At 44.1% G+C, this 18,669-nt stretch overlaps 7 protein-coding genes across 7 annotated transcripts; 5 read left to right on the forward strand and 2 right to left on the reverse strand.

The window, feature by feature from the left end:
* Nucleotides 1-1,850: 1,850 nt before the first annotated feature.
* On the forward strand, nt 1,851-2,168 carry TREMEDRAFT_63976 (uncharacterized protein; the record flags this gene model as incomplete). Its single annotated transcript, XM_007006161.1, has 1 exon — nt 1,851-2,168. The coding sequence occupies one exon, from the start codon at nt 1,851-1,853 to the stop codon at nt 2,166-2,168; it is 318 nt and encodes a 105-aa protein (XP_007006223.1).
* Nucleotides 2,169-2,731: 563 nt separating this feature from the next.
* On the forward strand, nt 2,732-3,585 carry TREMEDRAFT_63977 (uncharacterized protein; the record flags this gene model as incomplete). Its single annotated transcript, XM_007006162.1, has 4 exons — nt 2,732-2,795; nt 2,847-2,992; nt 3,047-3,350; nt 3,398-3,585. 4 exons carry the CDS (start codon nt 2,732-2,734, stop codon nt 3,583-3,585), a joined length of 702 nt encoding a protein of 233 aa, XP_007006224.1.
* Nucleotides 3,586-3,984: 399 nt separating this feature from the next.
* TREMEDRAFT_74407 (uncharacterized protein) lies at nt 3,985-7,505 on the forward strand (the record flags this gene model as incomplete). The annotated part of the gene is made up of 7 exons (XM_007006237.1): nt 3,985-4,797; nt 5,121-5,308; nt 5,573-6,053; nt 6,447-6,549; nt 6,784-6,808; nt 6,958-7,207; nt 7,464-7,505. The coding sequence occupies exons 1-7, from the start codon at nt 4,507-4,509 to the stop codon at nt 7,503-7,505; spliced, it is 1,380 nt and encodes a 459-aa protein (XP_007006299.1). The 5' UTR covers nt 3,985-4,506.
* Nucleotides 7,506-8,420: 915 nt separating this feature from the next.
* Nucleotides 8,421-9,949, forward strand: TREMEDRAFT_33136 (uncharacterized protein; the record flags this gene model as incomplete). The annotated part of the gene is made up of 3 exons (XM_007005957.1): nt 8,421-8,589; nt 8,830-9,205; nt 9,559-9,949. 3 exons carry the CDS (start codon nt 8,421-8,423, stop codon nt 9,947-9,949), a joined length of 936 nt encoding a protein of 311 aa, XP_007006019.1.
* Nucleotides 9,950-10,233: 284 nt separating this feature from the next.
* TREMEDRAFT_45044 (uncharacterized protein) lies at nt 10,234-12,816 on the reverse strand (the record flags this gene model as incomplete). Its single annotated transcript, XM_007006033.1, has 4 exons — nt 10,234-11,090; nt 11,145-11,422; nt 11,569-12,375; nt 12,527-12,816. 4 exons carry the CDS (start codon nt 12,814-12,816, stop codon nt 10,588-10,590), a joined length of 1,878 nt encoding a protein of 625 aa, XP_007006095.1. The 3' UTR covers nt 10,234-10,587.
* Nucleotides 12,817-13,179: 363 nt separating this feature from the next.
* Nucleotides 13,180-15,351, forward strand: TREMEDRAFT_45046 (uncharacterized protein). Its single transcript, XM_007006034.1, has 4 exons — nt 13,180-13,630; nt 13,794-14,363; nt 14,526-14,818; nt 15,111-15,351. Exons 1-4 carry the CDS (start codon nt 13,287-13,289, stop codon nt 15,314-15,316), a joined length of 1,413 nt encoding a protein of 470 aa, XP_007006096.1. The 5' UTR covers nt 13,180-13,286; the 3' UTR covers nt 15,317-15,351.
* A 217-nt stretch (nt 15,352-15,568) lies between these two features.
* Nucleotides 15,569-18,259, reverse strand: TREMEDRAFT_40191 (uncharacterized protein). The gene is made up of 7 exons (XM_007005995.1): nt 18,116-18,259; nt 17,481-17,773; nt 17,016-17,203; nt 16,626-16,856; nt 16,231-16,487; nt 16,071-16,128; nt 15,569-15,929 (listed from the first exon to the last, which is right to left on the reverse strand). Exons 1-7 carry the CDS (start codon nt 18,182-18,184, stop codon nt 15,652-15,654), a joined length of 1,374 nt encoding a protein of 457 aa, XP_007006057.1. The 5' UTR covers nt 18,185-18,259; the 3' UTR covers nt 15,569-15,651.
* Between the last annotated feature and the right edge of the window lie 410 nt (nt 18,260-18,669).

An 18,669-nucleotide genomic window follows, 5' to 3' on the forward strand; every position in this document is an offset into this window, starting at 1 on the left:
TACGTGTAGAGTAAAGAGGTTAAGACGTGATGGGGGTTTTGATGGTCAAAGGAGGGTCATTGTTGGTGGAATAATCGAGGTGTCACGACGTAGTTCGTGACAGAGACGTCCTCCGTCCTCTGTCCAAGTGACCGGAGGGTCATTTGGTAGACCATAATTCATCATCCCTGGTTTTCCACCGGGCAAGGGTCCTCTACCAGTCGATTGTGAGTAGCGTTCTACCGGGTTGGGCAAACTAGTATCCAATCGCATCGAATTCGATCGAGGGGGAAGCCAGGTCGTCTCGTGTTTGCGTCTAGCAGCCCATCGATTCGCTGCAATCATCGTTTCAGCCATCCGTTGGTTCTCCTCAGTCCCTATCACATGCTGTTTGAAATAGATCCAGTCCGATTTGGTTCGAGGGTCGGTGTTATTTACCACTACCACCTTCAGTAGCTCTTCCTTCAGGCCCTGTATGGCTGAGGCGATTTTCATTGCATCTGGTACCTTTCCAAGGTGTGTGGACCAAAGTTCGAAGTTGGCAAAATACTCGGCGGCCGTATCAGTCTGTCTTAACTCTTGCAATTTCCTCATAGCCGTACCTGCCATGTTACTATCTCCAAATTGAGTTCGTAAATGCTGAATGAATTTGTCGTAGCTCTCTAGCCATTCGGTCGAATTCCATATACTTGGATTGGTTATGGCCGGGGTTATAAGCATTTGAGGGGTGCCTCGAAGATACCCGTACATGAACAGGATCTTTCTGCGATCGGTGGCGTACTCTGCCCCTTTGAATTCGAAGTTCATGTGACATGCTGCAAGGAAGTTGTCCAATTCTCCTCGTTCTCCACTGAAGGTAGGTGGATCCGCACACCTGGTTCTTCCTGTTCGTTCGTTGTTGGTAAGTTTTGGCTCCAAACACGGCTTGTTTTCTTCGACTTCGATCAAACTTGCCCCTTTCGATGTGAGTATCTGTTGGTTCTGTCGGTCAGCTTTCATCGTAGCCAGTTCTTCCCTTAATGTATTTTGTTCCTTTTGTTGCATCGTCATAATGGCTAACAATTGTGACAACTGCTGCGATAATTCATTTAGCGGATCTGGGGTAGTGGTAGTAGAAGTGAGATCATGTGAAATGGTACTTCTCGAAGAACTTGTTGGTATTTCTTCCTCTGGGACCAGCCCTTGTTCCAACTCCTCTTTTTCTGGTATCATTTTCCGCGCTTTCCCTCTGGTGAGCATACAGTACTCTCCGATTCGACCCAAGGTGCGTAAGGCTGATTCTTCAACTTGTAACGGTACTGGAAACACGACGACTAGGTCGCAGGTTGGGTCGAACTCGATGGAGGTCTCGTGGAAGTCTAGGGGCTCTGGTGCTAATGGATCGTGTCTCCTCTGCAATCGATGTAGCCAAAGAATGATATTGAAGAATCAGCAAAGTTGGTACTTTGCTGATTGTACTATATACTGTCTACAGGTATCCGTCTCCTCTTCTCAGTCCTCTGCAAGCGTCCATGTACATACTCGGACAGGTGAAAAACCGCTTTGAGCAAACCCAGTGGGGAAAATCTCGAAAGGGGAAAACCCGTCCCTACCTACTGCAGCACTGCCTCCAACTCCCGCTTTCCTCTGTCCTAATCCGTCGAACTCGATAGAGTTCCCTCGATTCGTTGTTACCCCGTAACATACGTGAAAACCAGTCTTCGAACTCCGGATTGGCAAATACAAACGAAGCAAGCACTTCATTGACGACTTTGCCAAATGAACAGCTTACAACTTCTACTACAAACTCGTTCTTGGCAACTACATCTTCATCTTCCCACAATATAAACGTTCCAACCTCTATCCAAACCAGTCTGCTATTACCATTTACTATGAGTAGATCAGTTCAAACGGTTCAGGAACTATGGCAAGAGTATCTCTTTGGCATTAATGGTCGCCCATCAATCAAAAGTCAGTACGAAGATAACCCTAATGGACTGAAGAATGCAAGCGAGACCGAAAAACGTTTTTATAGGAGACGTATCAGCATTATTCGAGCAGTTCGACGTTTAGGTGAGACAAGAGCAATAGAAGATGTTGAAGCAGCGAAGATTTGGGATAAACATAGACATACTTTACCAAATCCATCTTTAGACGCCTTACAACATTGGTTGAGTAAAGCATCTGCCGAAGAACTCATATCTGTTTAGTATTGTACAGTAATGTATCTTCTCGTGTAGCATTACCTTTGCATAAATTTGATTCTGCAATTTCCTGCTAATTTTTGCTCATTTTTGCTTCTTTCTGCCAATTATTGCTCGTGAGTGCTAACTGTGCTTAAAATTTCTTTGTTCGTAGCCAAGGGCGTTGTAGAACAGTCAAAGGAGTATGAAACCTCACAACGGACATATAACCTGCAGGAATTAGGACCACGTCGTTGTTCAGAAAACGTCCCTGCAGGAATCAACAATTTGATCCGTTTTACGGTTTCATGCAATTAAGACGTGCTAAAAACGATAGACTTGAGACAGTGTAAATCAGGGTCTGTAAATCAACGTAATTTACGTCCTCAAACCATTAAAACGAGGGTATGCATGTCGTTGTCAAGGGTAAGTATCCTTTGGTTGTCAAGGAGAGCGAAATGGTCAATTTGCTGGTTGTCACATATACCAGGTCGTTGTCATGAGTTCTTCCCCACCTCTCTTCAAATTTTAACGTCTTACATTACTTTACCACACTGACATTTGAATTTTAAGCTTCTTGAAAAGATATCATGTCGAACACACCTATTTCTCCTGCTACTTTGAAACAACTTGTTACGTCTAAGCCCGATTCACGTTAGTTGCTGCTTTTTCAACGTTAAGAGGTTAATTAATTCTAATAATTAGCGGAGTGGAGCGCCAAATTCGATTGGGATGGTATCGTTGCTTATCCTCTACGGAAATGGTCTGATACTGGTCGTAATGAGGTTCTTCGGGTTGCAGCTGGAGATAAAGGTCCTAAGATTGGAATTTCTCCTAATGAATCGTCAAAAGTTAGTGCTTTCGAGTCAATTTTCGTCAAAGTTGTGTTTATTTGACTCAATTAGTATAAAAATTACCGGGAGGCGTATAATCACGCTGTATCGCCTAATTCTCATGTCAGAATGGGAACATTTAGCTGTCAGTTGTGTCAAGTTCGTCAAAATCGCGAGGAGTTGTGTTCTTTTGGCTGTGTAACCGTCGGTGAGCTCCCTACGGGAGCATGTACCGAATGTATCGCGAGGGGTACGACAGCTCGCTGTACTTTTGTCGAAAAGGCGGAATACATCTTGGATCAGGCGAGTTTTGCGGGAAATATGCGAGAAGAGCTGGGCAAATTGAAAGCTATCGAGATCCAGGCTGAATTAGCGAGTTAGTACTTTTCGTTCTTAAATATAACTGCAAAGCTAATTTTCTAGCAACACATAACTATCAATTGGAACCGAAAACTATCTTATATCAATGTCAACATATCAGATCTAATATTGAGCAATTGATGGCGATTCATTTGCCTGATATGGCTCCCGAAGGTGTTGTTGCCCCCGATACTCCCCGTAAGCGTCGTCGTGCCCCTGTCGCAGCAACCCCTCCCTCCGAAGACACATAAGTTGTTGTATATCTCTATATGTATGCCTCAATTACTCTTGAGCTCTCATCAACACAAACATTAGCAAAAATGAGCACAAATTAGCAAGAATTAGCAGCAGTTAGCAGGTTAAGACAGAGAAGAGTGAACGAGATGAATTGTTGGAACGCGTTCAGGTGGCAGCATGAGTCACAATTTCGTACATTCGGTTATCGACATGATACCCGGACCGGCCCTAGGACCCCCGTCCGGACTGACTCAGGGTCCATGTCGTATAACAAGTCAGTATTTCATTAAGAGAGCAGAGCAAACTATGATGGGTCAGTCACGTGACCCCATGATGCACCGGCGGGATCAAAATCCCTGGGCCTGACATTGGCCGCTTCCGGGTTGATTGCCTTTCTTTGCCCCTTCCCATACGTTCTGGATTTCAAACACTTACAACTGTTGTGCATATGTATATAGATCTCTTTCTCATACAATCCCCTGTTCGGTCTTGAAATCACATCGGTCTCAAGTTTGACCCCCGACCCGCTCCACATTCGCCTCCTCGCAAAGGTCGAGTCAGGTATCAGCCAACGTGTCGCGCTCCATGTATTCATCTCCATTTTGATATCTACCTCGCTCTACACTACACTTTCTTTCTTCCTCGACGTCAACCTCTAGTCTACATTACTCTAACTGCCGCCGACTGTACCCTTGAAGTCTGTTCAACCGCTCACATTCAACTTGACTCAAGCTCACTCGATCGCCTGCTTTCATCCGTCACATAGGACGTCACCATCCCGCGAAACCTACCAGACTTCTCGTCACGTATCCTAGCTTTCCCCTATCGTAACAGATCGAGGCAACCCTCCGCACCATCAGATCTACCCGCCCGCGAATAAACGAACCACCAATATCTGGATTCTGCTAGGAATACGACACCAAGCCGATATCAACATGTTGGAAAGTATACATAAAACAAGGACCCGTCGACGACAATTCGCCCTGATAGCTATCACTACAGCCATCTTTGGATTGTACGCGACCATTCACTTAGGTGGCGGAGACGCTTATATCGCTTTATCCCCAATATCGAAATCGGTACAGAACGGCGTTGAGACAGGATCTAAACTGGGGATAGGGGGAGAGGGGGGAAGATGTAAAGCTATCGATTATGTGTTAGGTAAATGGGAAAATGGGACTCAGTTGAAGGATGAACAGGATGTAATTGAGAGTTACGGTTATTCTGTGAGTCTGATTACGCCATTTTTTGATGTTTCTTTATTCCTTTCAAAAGAAACCCAGAGTTGCTTCCCGTTCCGCTTTCTTCTTCATATGATAATACTTCGGTCAATTCCTATTGTCTTTACCACTGTAGTGGAAAATTTACCAAAGAAGGATGAGGCTATTTAACATGGGAACAAGAGGGGTAAAACAATCCTCCGTGGTTCAAGGGCATATTGAGGGGAGTCAGGATTGTGACGAGCGAATGATGAAGAACGCCGTTGGAATCAGGCAAGGGTTATGAGACGCAAGAGGGTTAAGGCGGACGAGGGCGGGGCTGATATCAGTCATGGAGAGATCAAGATTGTTGGCCACCGAGATTTGATAAACAACAAGATACAGATTTCTCTCCAGCGGACAGATTACATCAAGCTTTGAAAAGCGCTTCACCGATGTTCATACCTAGGAACGGTTGTCATTTTGCGGATTTGAATTTGGAACGGATGATTGTGTTGATGTTACGGATGCCTGCTGGGTTATTGCGAGTGACCTTTTGCCGTTCTCCCATGGCTTCACCCACCTGTCTATTTCTCATCCCCTCATTGACTTGCTTCGTTTCTGAGAACTCGTCACTCCTCCTTTCACTTTCAACTCTTATCCTTCTTTCATTGGACAATTCAAATTCCACCTCGTCTTCTTACTCTAAATAACATGGCCTCAATCATGTCGCAATCTTCCCCAGTTCCAAGTCCCAGCACCTATAAATGCCAACTAAATGGGTTTCGAGCTAATTTCACAGTATGGCAGGCGATTCCATCTCAGGTCAATTCCAATTAGCCCTAAACAACCTCCTCATAGGTCCTTCATCCCCTGCTATATTCTCCGAACCGACTTGTCAAAGACGTACCATCTCCCTTGATCCTTCTCATCCTCTCATACCATCTCTCCTTCAATCAGCAGGTGTAACAGAATCACGTCTATCTTATCCAATAATGACTTGGTATCGGACCGTACATTTGGTAGATACGGATGAACTTGTCGTCGCCTTTAACGGATCTTCAAAACATGTATTGAGACCAGATATTTGCGTTTGGTTTGATTGGTTTGATCGGATGAGTGAAACTATCCGACAGGCGTTAGGGGAGAAAAAGAAGGATATGGGGAAAGGTTGGGGGACTGAACCTACTGTTTTGGTTGTTGATACTGGGCCTCATTGGAATACTGGGGCTTTAGGTGAGGGGTTGAATGATGAGGAGATGATGGAGGCTTTTGGACATATGGTGAGTCCAGAAGTCATTTTTAACGTTTTCACTTTCATGTCTTCAATCACTTCCATAGCGTTGACTCTGGTTCCTTGTGTTGTATTCTGTGTGTTTGTTCCTACTTTGACTTGCTGGAAAGATAGTGAAGAGTACTCCAGCGCGTTCGAATGGTAAGTCCAAGAAGTAGAAAAAGCAAGCTGTGAGGTAAGGCGGAATGAGTAATGTGATTTGCTCTTGAGTGGATCGTCACAGAGGCATCCTCCAGTTCCTGTCATCATCGGTGATGGGTCATGATATGGAGAGTTCAATGATCACACAACGGGCTTGGTGGCGGGGATTGTGGAAGAATGGAAGAGTGGAGGAATGGGGAAATTGGAAGGAAGAGAATGTGAGGGTTTCGCTAATATCCAGGTAACAATGATGGATCGTAAAATGCGTAATGTACCTTGGCCAATGGCTTCATATTGGCGTACCACCTCTCCTGGTCATGTAGGTTGTGCTATGTCACCACAATGTGAGTGGTTCACTATCCTCAATTCATATACCATATCCCCTTTTACGACTTACCATCTCCTCAGTGTATCTATGACGAGGGAACACCATCTTCTCGGTATTTCGTACTCCCACGATAGCCAAGTTTCTGAGACGTTGGCATTCGTTATCGAAGCAAGTGGGAATAATCGTATTTTGACAAAACGCTAATCGTGTTTAGTGGATAATGAAAGAGAAAGTTATTTGGATCCTTCAGATCCGGGACACTCTATGTTCAATTGGTTTGTCTTTCCTCCTCTCTCATCATCTTCCCTCTCCTCATCTTTTTCTTTTCACCTTTTTTCTCTCCATGCTCTCCTATCTCCCCGGCCTTTTTTCTCTCTTTCTTCAACCCCTCTAAGCCGTGAAAGAAGTCATCGCTGACTCATAGGCACCTGTTCCCGAGGATGAATGACCTCATTCGTCAAATAGCAATCTATGATCGTTCACCTTCAACTTTCTTACGTCTTTCACAGAAATGGCTATTCTCTTCAGCTTGGGAATGGGTCAGACCATCTAATCCACCTATACGTCTAGTGGATGTATATGACCTCAGTCTGAAAAGACCCGATGCGCATTTAAGACCAGGAGCGGACTGTTTACATTATTGTATTTCTGGTGTACCTGATGTATGGCAACGGGTGAGTCGTTCTCTCCCATTGTCCCATTTCCATTTCCCTCGCCCCTTCTCTTTCTCTTTCTCTCATCATCCAGTCTTTCTCTTTCTTTCCATGCCAACTATATGTCACGGGCTCTCGATTGTATACACGTTTTATTCCCTATATGCCTGTTAGAGATCTTGAGCTCGTCAGATGTCACCTCATACTTGGTTCCTTCCGTTTGCCTCTTGGTCGTCACACAATCCACGGTGGTACCGGTCCTTCGGCTGATATGCAGATGCTTTGGACTTTTATATTCGAAGAATCGTATAGTTTATAACGTCTTGTACTGTCCGATCTGCTCTTGGTGGCATGTTCTTCCTCAGACCCGAGCTCGGAAGAAAGGCGGGCGGGTAGGAGGGAAAGTAAGGAAAGTAAGTAGGAAGGAAAGTAGGAGGGAAAGTAAGGAAGGAAAGTAGGAAGGAAAGTAGGAAGGAAAGCAGGAAGGAAAAGTAGGAAGGAAGGAAGTTAGGACATTATTGGGTTACCTCTGCATACTTAGATCAATACATTCTATATCTCATTTCATATTCTTGGTCTCTTGTTATATTTTCTGAGTAATTTAGTAATTTAGTAAACTCCCCCACACTCCATCCATAAAGTTTAGTGGTTCATTTCCGGGTAATAGTGACAAATTGTATGCATCTAGAAAATCTCCTTCTTTTGCCTGTCCATTTTCACCTTTGCACCTTCTTCTATTCCACCTGCAATACCTGTACTCAATTGGATCTTTTCATTTATCACGAGCTTTAATCCTACATATCACACTGTACAGCCCTTTTTGTCATCTGTCCTGTCATCCTTTGATATCCTACTTTCAGCCTTCTCACCATCATCATCACAAAGAAGACATCTCCAACATGTCTCGTGGTCGACCTCCTAAGATTACAGCTACTATCCCAACGACGGAAAACGAACAAGGTGAGTTTATCACGTCAATAATGAGGAAGAACTATGAACTGAAACATTATTATCATCATTCCTCTTACTACTACTCTTTATGTCCTGACTCATCGATCACGGATAATCCCACTTGACATCCTTCCCTTCCCTTCCATTTTGACCTGATTTTCCCGATTGGTCTCATCCCATCTTGGACCATCCTTTCCCTTCTTCCTACATCTTTATCACTAACAACTTCCTCACAACTATATATTGACTGTTGAGTTTCATTCGTGTACTGAACTTCTCCAATATGAACTCAAACGATTCCGAACCAGTCATGAAACAAATCTGGCATAACGTAGTTGATACTCTACGACTTTTACCTTCTGTACCACCTCCAACACCACCATCAGGAGAAGAACAAGCAACACTTTCATCAGCTCTTGATAAACTTTCAGTCTTGATTTCCATGCGTAAAGGTGAAATCACTCAACAAAATAACATTCCAATAACAACAACAACGATAATACCCATAATTCATCCTCCTCCTATTATACATCCACCTAAATCATCAATAATGATCCAAAATACTACAAAACCTATCATACATCCACCTAGATCATCTTCAACATCTTTAACTCCAATTCCAATTCCTATCGAATCAATTCCCAATACACATGTTTCAAATTCAAACTCAAACTCAAATGGATTACATTTAGAAGTTTCATCAACTGTTGGTTCAACAACGAACACAGTGGGAATAGGATCAGGAAATTCAAATTTAAAACGTAAAAGAAGATTATCAACTCATTCTCCTATACCACCCATTTCAACAGAATCCGCTTTAACTTCTTTAGCTTCACCTAACGTAAGAGGTAATACACCTCTTTCAAGAGAAGCTACTGGAAAACAAAGAAAAGAAATGTACGCTGATCAATTACCTTTACAATCTGGTAGAAGAGTCGCTTTTAGGTTACCTGCTGCTAAACAGAGAGAAGAGGATGGTGAAGAAGGTTGGATTTTAGCTTTTGTTAGGAAATGTATTCAAATGGATAAAATGAGGTATGAGGTACATGATGCTGATGATGTTACTGCGTGAGTTTGTTGGTTTTTTCTCTTCATCATATTTCCATCTCAATGTCTTTCCAGCTCATACATCCTTAGTCAAGAGCACAAATCTTCTCGTGGTGATCTCTCCAATCGGAGGAGGGAAAAGGGGGGGGAGGGGGTTTTCTTTTCATACGAGGTCCGGTATACGGAAAACATTTTCAGTTGGAAAGGGTATTTTCCACCGAAGGTAGCAAACTCTCAATCGATTTTGTTTTCATGTTTTTTATAACATCTACGACTTGGAATCATCATCTACCATCCCTAACTCATTCAAAATTTGATGATTTCTCCTCAAATATCTCAAGACGAAATATTTTACCATCTCACTGACATCAAAGAACATACAACACAACACTTCGATCCTTGATCCCACTTCCAGATCCTACAGCTCCTTTAAACCATCCATCCAATCCATCTCAAACTGACATATTCCCTATCGGAACCCAAGTACTCGCTCTGTACCCCGATACCACAGCTTTTTACCGTGCTACAGTCATATCACCCGCCGCACCTGGAAAAAGAGGGAAACATGGAGGTGGTGAGAATACTGAATGGTATAAATTGATGTTTGTTGATGATGGTGAGAGGGTACATGAAGTTGATAGATGTTCTGTTGTTTTGGTGAGTTGTTACTTTGTTCTCATCATCCCATCATCCCTTCTTAAATCTCTTACCTATCTTCTTAACCCGCAGTTTATCAAGTTGAGTGGAGTACTATCCACTGGATAAACTTCTCGCCTGATCGGCATTCTGAACTGTCTTTTGACATATGAGCGGATACAGTCATGTGGGTGAAGGCAGGGAGAAGTAGTTTGGAAGTTTGGAGGAAGATGGTAGATAAAGTTGTTCATCGCTAATACTCAGTATCCAAATTGATTCTTGTCCATTTTCCTACGTCTTGTTGTTCTTTTTTGTTTGTTATTATTCAGATTTGTTCGACCTCTCAAGCGTATTTGACTGGATGGGTATTTTTGATACCACGATATGCTATGTATGCAACTACGGATGTTGATCCCAAGTCATAATCTCATGCACCATGCACCACTTAAAGTACTCTACATAATCATACAACACCGACTCGTATCATACAACATTATGTGGCGACACTGATTGTCCCACATTCGTCCGTATCATCAACCTCATGTCTCCTTACTCATATTTCCATCGTAAAATCATCGAGTCATAGGGTGTGTCGCATCCTTCTTCGATACATCATATCAGAGGAGCCGAACGAAGGTCTCGCCGTGCACCACCCCATTGGAAATGCACAATCATCGCACCATTGAAAGAAAAGGAGAAGAGAAGTAAAGGGGAGGAAAGAGTAAATGAAAAAGAAAAAGGAACAAAGGAAAGAGAGAGAGAGAGCTTCATGCAACCCATCTTTCAGGTCTCTCCATCCACTTTTTCCAACTCTCTGTGAATCCAATCAATTCAGCTCCTTCTAAAACCCTATGATCCCCACTCCATCCTACCGGCACTTTGAGAACCGCTTTCATCCCACCCAATTCCACTTCCCTCGGAGAGACATCGAACGGTTTAGAAGGTTGAAGCAGAGGTTCGAATGACCAAGTAGCTCGACCAACGGCACAAATAGCTATGTTACCAGGTGGTAGGACGGGGAGGAAATTTGTTGATTGACCTAATGCTCCAACTGAGGAGATTGTCAGAGTTGGGGTTTTCCACGGGGATTTCAACATCTTAGATGCACTATCAGAGGTGGAAGAAGAGAGAGTGGAAGTGGAAGATGAGGGAGGAAGAGGAGGAGATAAAGGGTTTTGTTTAAGATGATTCAGATGCATGTTGAGGTCAAGGAGGGATATTGAGGATGAAAGAGGAGGAAGAGAAGGAGTGACAAGACCATGTTTTGGATCTGAGATCAATCAGTATCACAAGTATTCGAAACCAAGGATGAACGAGAACTTACCAGATACGGCCACTCCGATCGTAGCCTCTCTACTCACTTCTAACCATCTTTCTCCTGCTTCTTCTTTAACTCTTGACCGGATGATGGGATGTTCGTCCATAGCTAACAATAATCCCTTTATCAATAAACTCAACAAAGTCGGTCTTGACCGTTGGTCATAGATTGACTTTCCGATGAGCTCTTGAGGGATATCTGAAGCTGTGTAGTTTTGTGCTGGTGTAGATTCGGAGGATCGAAGGTAGGGTATGAGAGATGTTAGATCCAACGTGTGAGAGTATCTCAAAACGTCAGCTTAAATGTCTCGACTCAAGTGATCAAGCTTTTGTGGGAATTGGCAATTTGGCAATTTTGTCAATTTTGTCAATCTAGTCCATAATTGAGAGGGAGGAAAAGAACTGGAGGGAAGGCAGGTCATACGACTGACCCGAAATGTGGTATGGAAGCTTGTTGTGACATTATACGAAACATTGTTTTCCTCGTTCTTCCCATTTCCACCCTAATTGTTTCCGGTCTTGTATCTATCTTCTTCTCCGCGTGAAAGTTCCTACTTGAAATGATACCCGCGGATGTTGTTTGAGGGCTGCTGGAGAAAGAAAACTCTGCTCTTTGAGTAGAAGCATGTTCCAAATCATCTTTGGTAACCCTTCCACCTTCCCCCGTACCTATCACAGACGAGATATCCAAACCCATTTTACTCGCTAAAGTTCTCACCGCCGGAGATGCCAAGACCTTTCTTCCCACCTTACCAGAAGGAGCATCACGAGTGATAGCTTGATATTCGGGATTCAAGGGGTGAGGTTTTGGAGCCGGAGGAACAGAAGGGAGGATGGCGGCTTCTCCTGAAAATCGTGCACCACCTAAAACATCTGCTGACCTATCGGAGGATAATAGACGTGATTCAAGAGCTGAGAATTGGTCCGGTATATCTGTCTCGTCTTTCTGTAACTCGTGCTCTTGCACTATTTCAGAAATCTGAGAGATGGGGGAAGAGGTTTGAGACAGGGATGTCGTTGTTTTGTTCTGCTGTTGCATGAGAGATTGGGTGGTAGATGTTGTGAATGAGTCTTGAAGAGTTTGTGGAGGATCTTGCTCGGGGGATAGAGATGGTGTTGGATCGTCCACATTTTCGGCAAGACGGATCTCACAAATATTCTGACCGACATGGATGGTATCACCTTCGGCCGCTTTGAGTGTCTCTACCGTACCGGCAGAAGGGGATGTGAGTTCAACTCTGAGAGTAAGTGAATAGTGCTTGTCCAATATAATCCTCACCATTCCACAGAGAGGACTAGTATGTTAATCTGAAGGTTCAAAGGAGGATGACGTGAGTCAGATTGAGCAAGGATCGACTGGTGGGGTAGAATTTCAGCAAAGTCACTCACACGCTCTTGTCACTCTGTACCTCACACAGAGGATCAAACTCTTCCACCAAAGCACCGGGTTTAACATACCATTTAAGAACTTCGACTTCGGTTATACCTTCTCCTATGTCGTGTAATTTGAAAGGGAGGAGAGGAGATGATCGGGGTGAGCTGCTCGACAGGAGTCTCTTCGAGGAGAGGAGAGTCCTTCGGGGTGATTGGATCGCATTTGAGCGGGTCAAAAGGTGGGAAGAGCAAGTATAGCGACGTATGAGGTATCGCGAGCCTACGTTCACCAATTTGAGGAGCATGGGACAACGTCTAGTGGGTGTACGAGGGTGAGAAGCGGATCAGGAGGAATGTTGACAGTGGATAGTAGGCTATCTGAGTTGATTGATCGGGCAGAGCTTTAACCGGTCAAATGCTACTTGTACACCACTCGCATACCAACCTCTACATCACACTCAGTTCACAGTATACCAATGGCGATGAGCTGAAGATTTACACATGTGAGCTGTACACTTCCCCAAGCATGACATGTTTAGGTACGTAGCATCTTTGCGACAAACCACAATCAGTAGTCACTGGTGTATGAAGCCCTGCCACGTGGCAATCGCGATGACGTCACGTGATCCCATTTCGGACATGACGTCTCACTAGCTCCGCTCCCTTCCTCACTCCCCCACCCTTTTTCCATCTTTCTTTACAACGACGAAACTCTATCTTTCCTCCATCCTATCCTTACCTCCCAACTCATTCTGTTCCCTGCTACGCTTTCAGGATGACATCCACGATCGTACCGAAGCGTCATCGAAACACTACAAAATTTTCAGATCGTCGTCCCAATGCCCGTGACACGACTTCTTCTCGTGATGCCAGTGAAGAAGATAACGATGATATTTCTGACGTCGGGTCCATCCTCTCTGTGACACAAGCTACACCATCGACACCGACTTCTTCTCCTCGTCCTTCTGGCTTACCTCCTCCTCCTTTACCACTTGGGGCCAGTATCTTTGCCCTTGGAGATTTACCTACCGCATCAGTTGCGCGTCGCGCTTTAAAGGAGAAACGTCTCGAGGCACTCAGTGGCGAGGGTAGTCAGAGTGAAGGTTTGGATAGTCCAACGTGAGTCATTTACACCTTCTCTCTATCTCTCCTCAGCGTATCCCAGACTATCTACCGTCGTACCGGTTCAACTAAGCATCTGTGTGGTCCCATTGATGGCTCTTTTTTCATGACGTAGCACCTTAGACCCCTCTTTTTTCCTGATCGCTGATGTGAAACTCAGTTATGACGGTGATGTCGAATCTACTTCTACAGTCGGTGGAACTCCTATTCATCCAAATCATCCAAACCATCCAAATCACCCAAACCATCATTCTCATCTTCCTCACGTTTCACACGTTCTTCATCCTCGTCGATCATCTTCTCCTCTTCGCGCAGGAGAGTCAGGATCTCTTTCGGCCATATCGTATGCATCTCAACGATTACCCACGCCTAAAGCCTCTCGAGTCAATTTGTCAGATGTACCGCCTCCTGTACCACGTCAACCGGTCGACGATGTGTATGTCCGCCCTGTTGATGTACCCGTCGCCGACAGCGAATCACTCGATCATCCTTTAATACCTGATCAAATGCACTTGAGTCCGACTCGGCCAGCAGCCGATATGGGTCCACCGAAAATGTATACAAGACCAGAAGAACTGAGTGAAGAGAATATCAGAGCGTTCGTACAACGTGCTATTGATGGCAATGGGATTGAAGATGGTGTCACCAGATGGTGGAAGACGAATTCACCTGAAGAAGGTAAGGTGGTGAGGGTGTATGCAGATGGAGTGTATGATTTGTTTCATTTTGGGTGAGTGTTGTATTCTATCATGATCTCTCATCCCCTGGACCGTGGACCATGTGTTTTTCATCAACGTCAGCCGCCATTTCCTCTTGTATGACAATTGTTTTTGACTGTCGCTGGCCTTGATGCTTTGATATTGTGGGAAGGAGGGAGTGGCTCACACCACAGTCACGCACTCCAACTCCGTCAAGCCAAACTTTCTTTTCCACGAGTACATCTCATCGTAGGCGTGTGTTCCGACGCCTTATGCGCTCAACATAAATCACCTCCCGCTATGACCCATGCGGAGAGGTGTGAAGCCGTCCGACATTGTCGTTGGGCGGATGAAGTTTTACCTGACGCTCCTTGGGTGGTCACACAAGATTGGATGGATAAGTGGGATATTGATTATATCGCTCATGACGAGGTGGTTTATCCGACTAAAGATTTAGAAGATGTTTATGCTTTTGCCAAGAATACTGGTGGGTGATTGTTCTTCTCATCACTACTTTATTGAATTCCCCCTTTACTTCTTCACTAGACTTCCTTTCACTCCATCACGGACTCTCTCTCTCTCTCTCTCTCTCTTCACGATCTGATGGAATTCTCTTACCCACTCTGTGCCATGAACTCCTGCTATAGGGAGAGCCAGTTTTATGCTCTTTTCGGGAGAACCGAGACTGATGCAGGTTGTGGTGAGGAAAGTTATGCACCATACGCCAGGTGATGATGTAACAAAACCAGATGAGAAGAGTGATGAAGATTAACCAATAGGGAAATTTGTCCCCACCCGTCGAACACCTTCCATATCCACGTCAGACTTACTAGAACGTATCGTACGTGGATACCGTGATGGATTTTTTGATTCCAAATTGGAGAAAAACGGACATCCAGAATTACAAGCGGGTGATATAGATTGGGAGGTAGCTTCTGCCGGTCGATCCCGAGCTAGTTCGTCGAGGGGTACACAGAGGGGTTGACGAGTGATAATTATATGCACCCATATCAGTTGTTTACTCTTGTCGTCCTTCTATCCCCCAGTATTACTCTCATGAGCAATGCAATCATGACTTTTTCTTCCCCTCCTCTCTCTCTCTCTGAGGCCCTGAGAACACCGTTTTGACTAGGTAGTGTTATTTGACCACCCTCCGAGTTACTGTGCACTATCATAATTGAGCAAAAAACCGAAAGACGAACAATGATGATAACTTCTACTTTTCATAATTCAGGGTGAGAGTAAAGTACCGATGCATGTCATATTCCTTTTGGATAGAGTCGATAATGATGCACATGTAAATGTCATAATGTCTCAAATTCACAACATTCCCTCCACACCCAAAAATACCAAAACCTTTGCTAAAAAACTAACTTTTCTATCTTTTCTTTCCCAAGTGTCCTCATTCACATCCCTCGCATGAACGTTCAAAGCTCTCAATTCTTTCCCTAATGACCGATGTAAGATAGGTGAAGAAGTAGAAATAAACAAAGAAAGTTCAGTATCGAGATTCAGAGATCTAGTGGAGAGGTTTGAACTTCCTATAAAAGTGAAGAATGGATCAAAAGTTGATTTCTTATTCAATTTGACATTTTGCTCTGACAAACCAACCGGTCGTGATCCACTATCTTCATCATTCACCGAATTGTTTTTCTCTGACGAATCGTTCAATTTAGTTTTTATGCCTTTGGGGGGTTTTCGTAAATCGTTTGATTCTTCGGACGAGGTGATCCAAAGACCTTTAGAATGATATGTCCATCCTTCCTTTTCCCATTCTCTCAATCTTACCCCTTCCCACTTTTGTTCTTTACCGAGTGTCTCCGTCTTCCCTCCAGAGGATTTCGTCTCATCATTATTGACCAAGTTTGAAGTTTGTCCAGATATTTTATCCTTGAGCACTTGCTCTTTACGATCCCTCCATACCCTCCCAGCTGATAGACAATCTCTCCAGAAATTTCTTTCTAAAAAAGTGTAACCTTCCGGTATGAGTCTAGAAAAACCTTTTGATCCGTAAAACCCATTAGCACGAGGAGAAGCGGCTATGATCCTTACTGGAGCAGGGGAGTTGATGATGGATTTTTTGTATGCTGGGAAAAGGGCGAAATATCCACTTGTGAGATCGACTTGAATATTTCTCTTGGTTGGGGACAAACCCTCTGAATCTTGTGAAACATCTTGAAGTTTGACCTGTGTCGAAGAATCATTTTGAATTGAGTCTCCGTTGGTGATTGAAGATGTAAGACTTGTAGATGTTTTTACTTTTGAAGGAGATCTTGAGGAAGATGCGATATGACTGTCCCTCACCGCATCCCAGACTAATTCCATGGCTTTTTCTTCTTCCCTCATTCCCAATACACCAGCTTGTATGACAGGCCAGACATATGTATCAGCATCTACACGCCGTGATCTGGAGGCGTTGGACGTTCGCCAGGTATTTTGTAACGCTGTGAGTGTAGCTAATGCGTGAGGACCAAAATGACGTGGATGGACGGATGGTGTTGGCCAGATGAGGGCGGCGGAGGAGTCTGACGGAGGAGTGGGGTGGGGTGCATGGGTGAGGGCAGGATGTTGATTTGAGCTTGAGGAAGGGGCAGCGAATTCAGGCGGTACAGGTGAAGATGCTGATGTAGACAATGGTGGAGAAATCAGTGAAGATACTGGTGGAGATATTGATAATGGTGTACGGATGGGCTGAGGGAGAGGAACTGAATATAGTTTGTTAACACTCGGAGGAAGGGAGGGGGAGAGACGGTATGAGTAATTGGTATATAATCGCGTGAGGGAAGAAAGGTATGATAAGAGAGAAGGGTGTGAACGGAAATGGATATATCGATCTTGTCTATTTGTGAAATATGATCTGGCGAGATTTGCTCTGATCATTAGTTTATTGTTAAATCTACCACCCTGACTTCCGCACACCAACTGTCCGAGAGGAAAACTTGCGCTCGAGCAGAATTCATATCGTTATCGCTTTGAGATGATTGAAATGGGATCTCAAAGATGGACTAGAGGGGGGAAGAAAGCTTTGAGCTGAAACAGAGATGACGTTGGCCATCATTAACTCCAAAAAGCTTGAGCAGTCAAACAGCATAGAAGTTGGAGGGAGAAAGAGAAGGATTATTAGAATAAGGAACAACGACTTAACTCACCCACTCAAAATAACCTCATCGTCTACAGCATACCATTTCCCATGCCAAGTTCCCCAACCTTCATCATATCTCTCAGGAACTATCATCTCCATGACCCCTCGTAAATTAGGAGATCGATATAGCCAAACTTCACATCTATCCCCATAAGCGCGAACGAGAGGTAATAGCATATGTGTTGTTGAAGGGGCGTTGGAAGAGGAGGTGGGGGATAGTCGGGTGGAACGATGATAATCTAGTATGATTGTCATACGGAGATGAGGTTGGGAGGAGAGAAGAGATTCAAGGGATTTTATCTGATATCAGATTATCTTTTTTGAGTGACACCATCCTTCCCCCAGTTCCAATGGCGTCGGATTATGGTGATATAAATGGGTTGTAACGATCAAGTGAGATATAAGACGAGAGTTTATTTGACCTACACCGAAGACATGTCTGATGGAGGGGAAGAAGAGATGCATAAGGGTTGAAATTGGGGAGGAAACCACTCGATAGAGTTTGTTGTGTCAGGAGATAGCAAGATCTGGAGGATTGAGTGCAGGGAAAGAGAGTAGAGGGAAAGAGATAAGAGCCAGGAGAGCATAGCATAAGGAAGGAGTATGAAGAGAGAAGAGAGGGATTATAAAAACTTAACTTACCAGCTCTTCCTCCTCCGTACCGATATACAAACTACTAATAACAACCCTCCTCTTACCTCTCCTTAACATATTTAACAACTCATCGTAAAATTCTTTAGGGGAAGAAATCAAATCAATCTCATCTCCTCTAGTAGGGAAACAAGGTAATGTTTCTGATAATGTTTTGTACAGATTATCGAACGATGGAGGGGAGTCGGAATGATGATATCGTATTCTGACTCTTGGTCGATTACCTCGAGTGAGTCTTTGAAATGTCCTCTGACCCAAGACAGAGGTGAACGGTCTAGTTTGAGAACTTGAGATTTTTTTGAAGAATTTTCCGATAGGCGAGGTCCCAGATGTCGAACGAGTCGCTGAGGAGAGTGATAAAGGTGCTAAAGAGATGAATGAAGGAAATCTCAAAGAGGAGGTAAGGGCATGGTGTTGAACCCCACCAGAGCTGGTTCGGAAACTACTAAGAATTCCAGTGTGGACATGACAAGGGAGACCGAACTTGTTTACTCCGTAGATACAACCCAACATGGGGAAAAACTCAGTATGGTGTAGACATGATG

The sequence above is a fragment of the Tremella mesenterica genome, assembly GCF_000271645.1.
Source record: "Tremella mesenterica DSM 1558 unplaced genomic scaffold TREMEscaffold_9, whole genome shotgun sequence".
Taxonomy (NCBI): domain Eukaryota; kingdom Fungi; phylum Basidiomycota; class Tremellomycetes; order Tremellales; family Tremellaceae; genus Tremella; species Tremella mesenterica.

Coding starts and splice junctions, on each gene's coding strand:
- TREMEDRAFT_40191 (XM_007005995.1), bottom strand. CDS start 18,184: ATGTTAAGGAGAGGTAAGAGGAGGGTTGTTATTAGTAGTTTGTATATC. Junction 17,774..18,115: donor GTACGGAGGAGGAAGAGCTG/GTAAGTTAAGTT, acceptor ATCTGATATCAG/ATAAAATCCCTTGAATCTCT. Junction 15,930..16,070: donor ATGGACATATCATTCTAAAG/GTCTTTGGATCA, acceptor TTGGTTTGTCAG/AGCAAAATGTCAAATTGAAT.
- TREMEDRAFT_45046 (XM_007006034.1), top strand. CDS start 13,287: ATGACATCCACGATCGTACCGAAGCGTCATCGAAACACTACAAAATTT. Junction 14,364..14,525: donor TATGATTTGTTTCATTTTGG/GTGAGTGTTGTA, acceptor CTCACACCACAG/TCACGCACTCCAACTCCGTC. Junction 14,819..15,110: donor TGCTTTTGCCAAGAATACTG/GTGGGTGATTGT, acceptor ATTAACCAATAG/GGAAATTTGTCCCCACCCGT.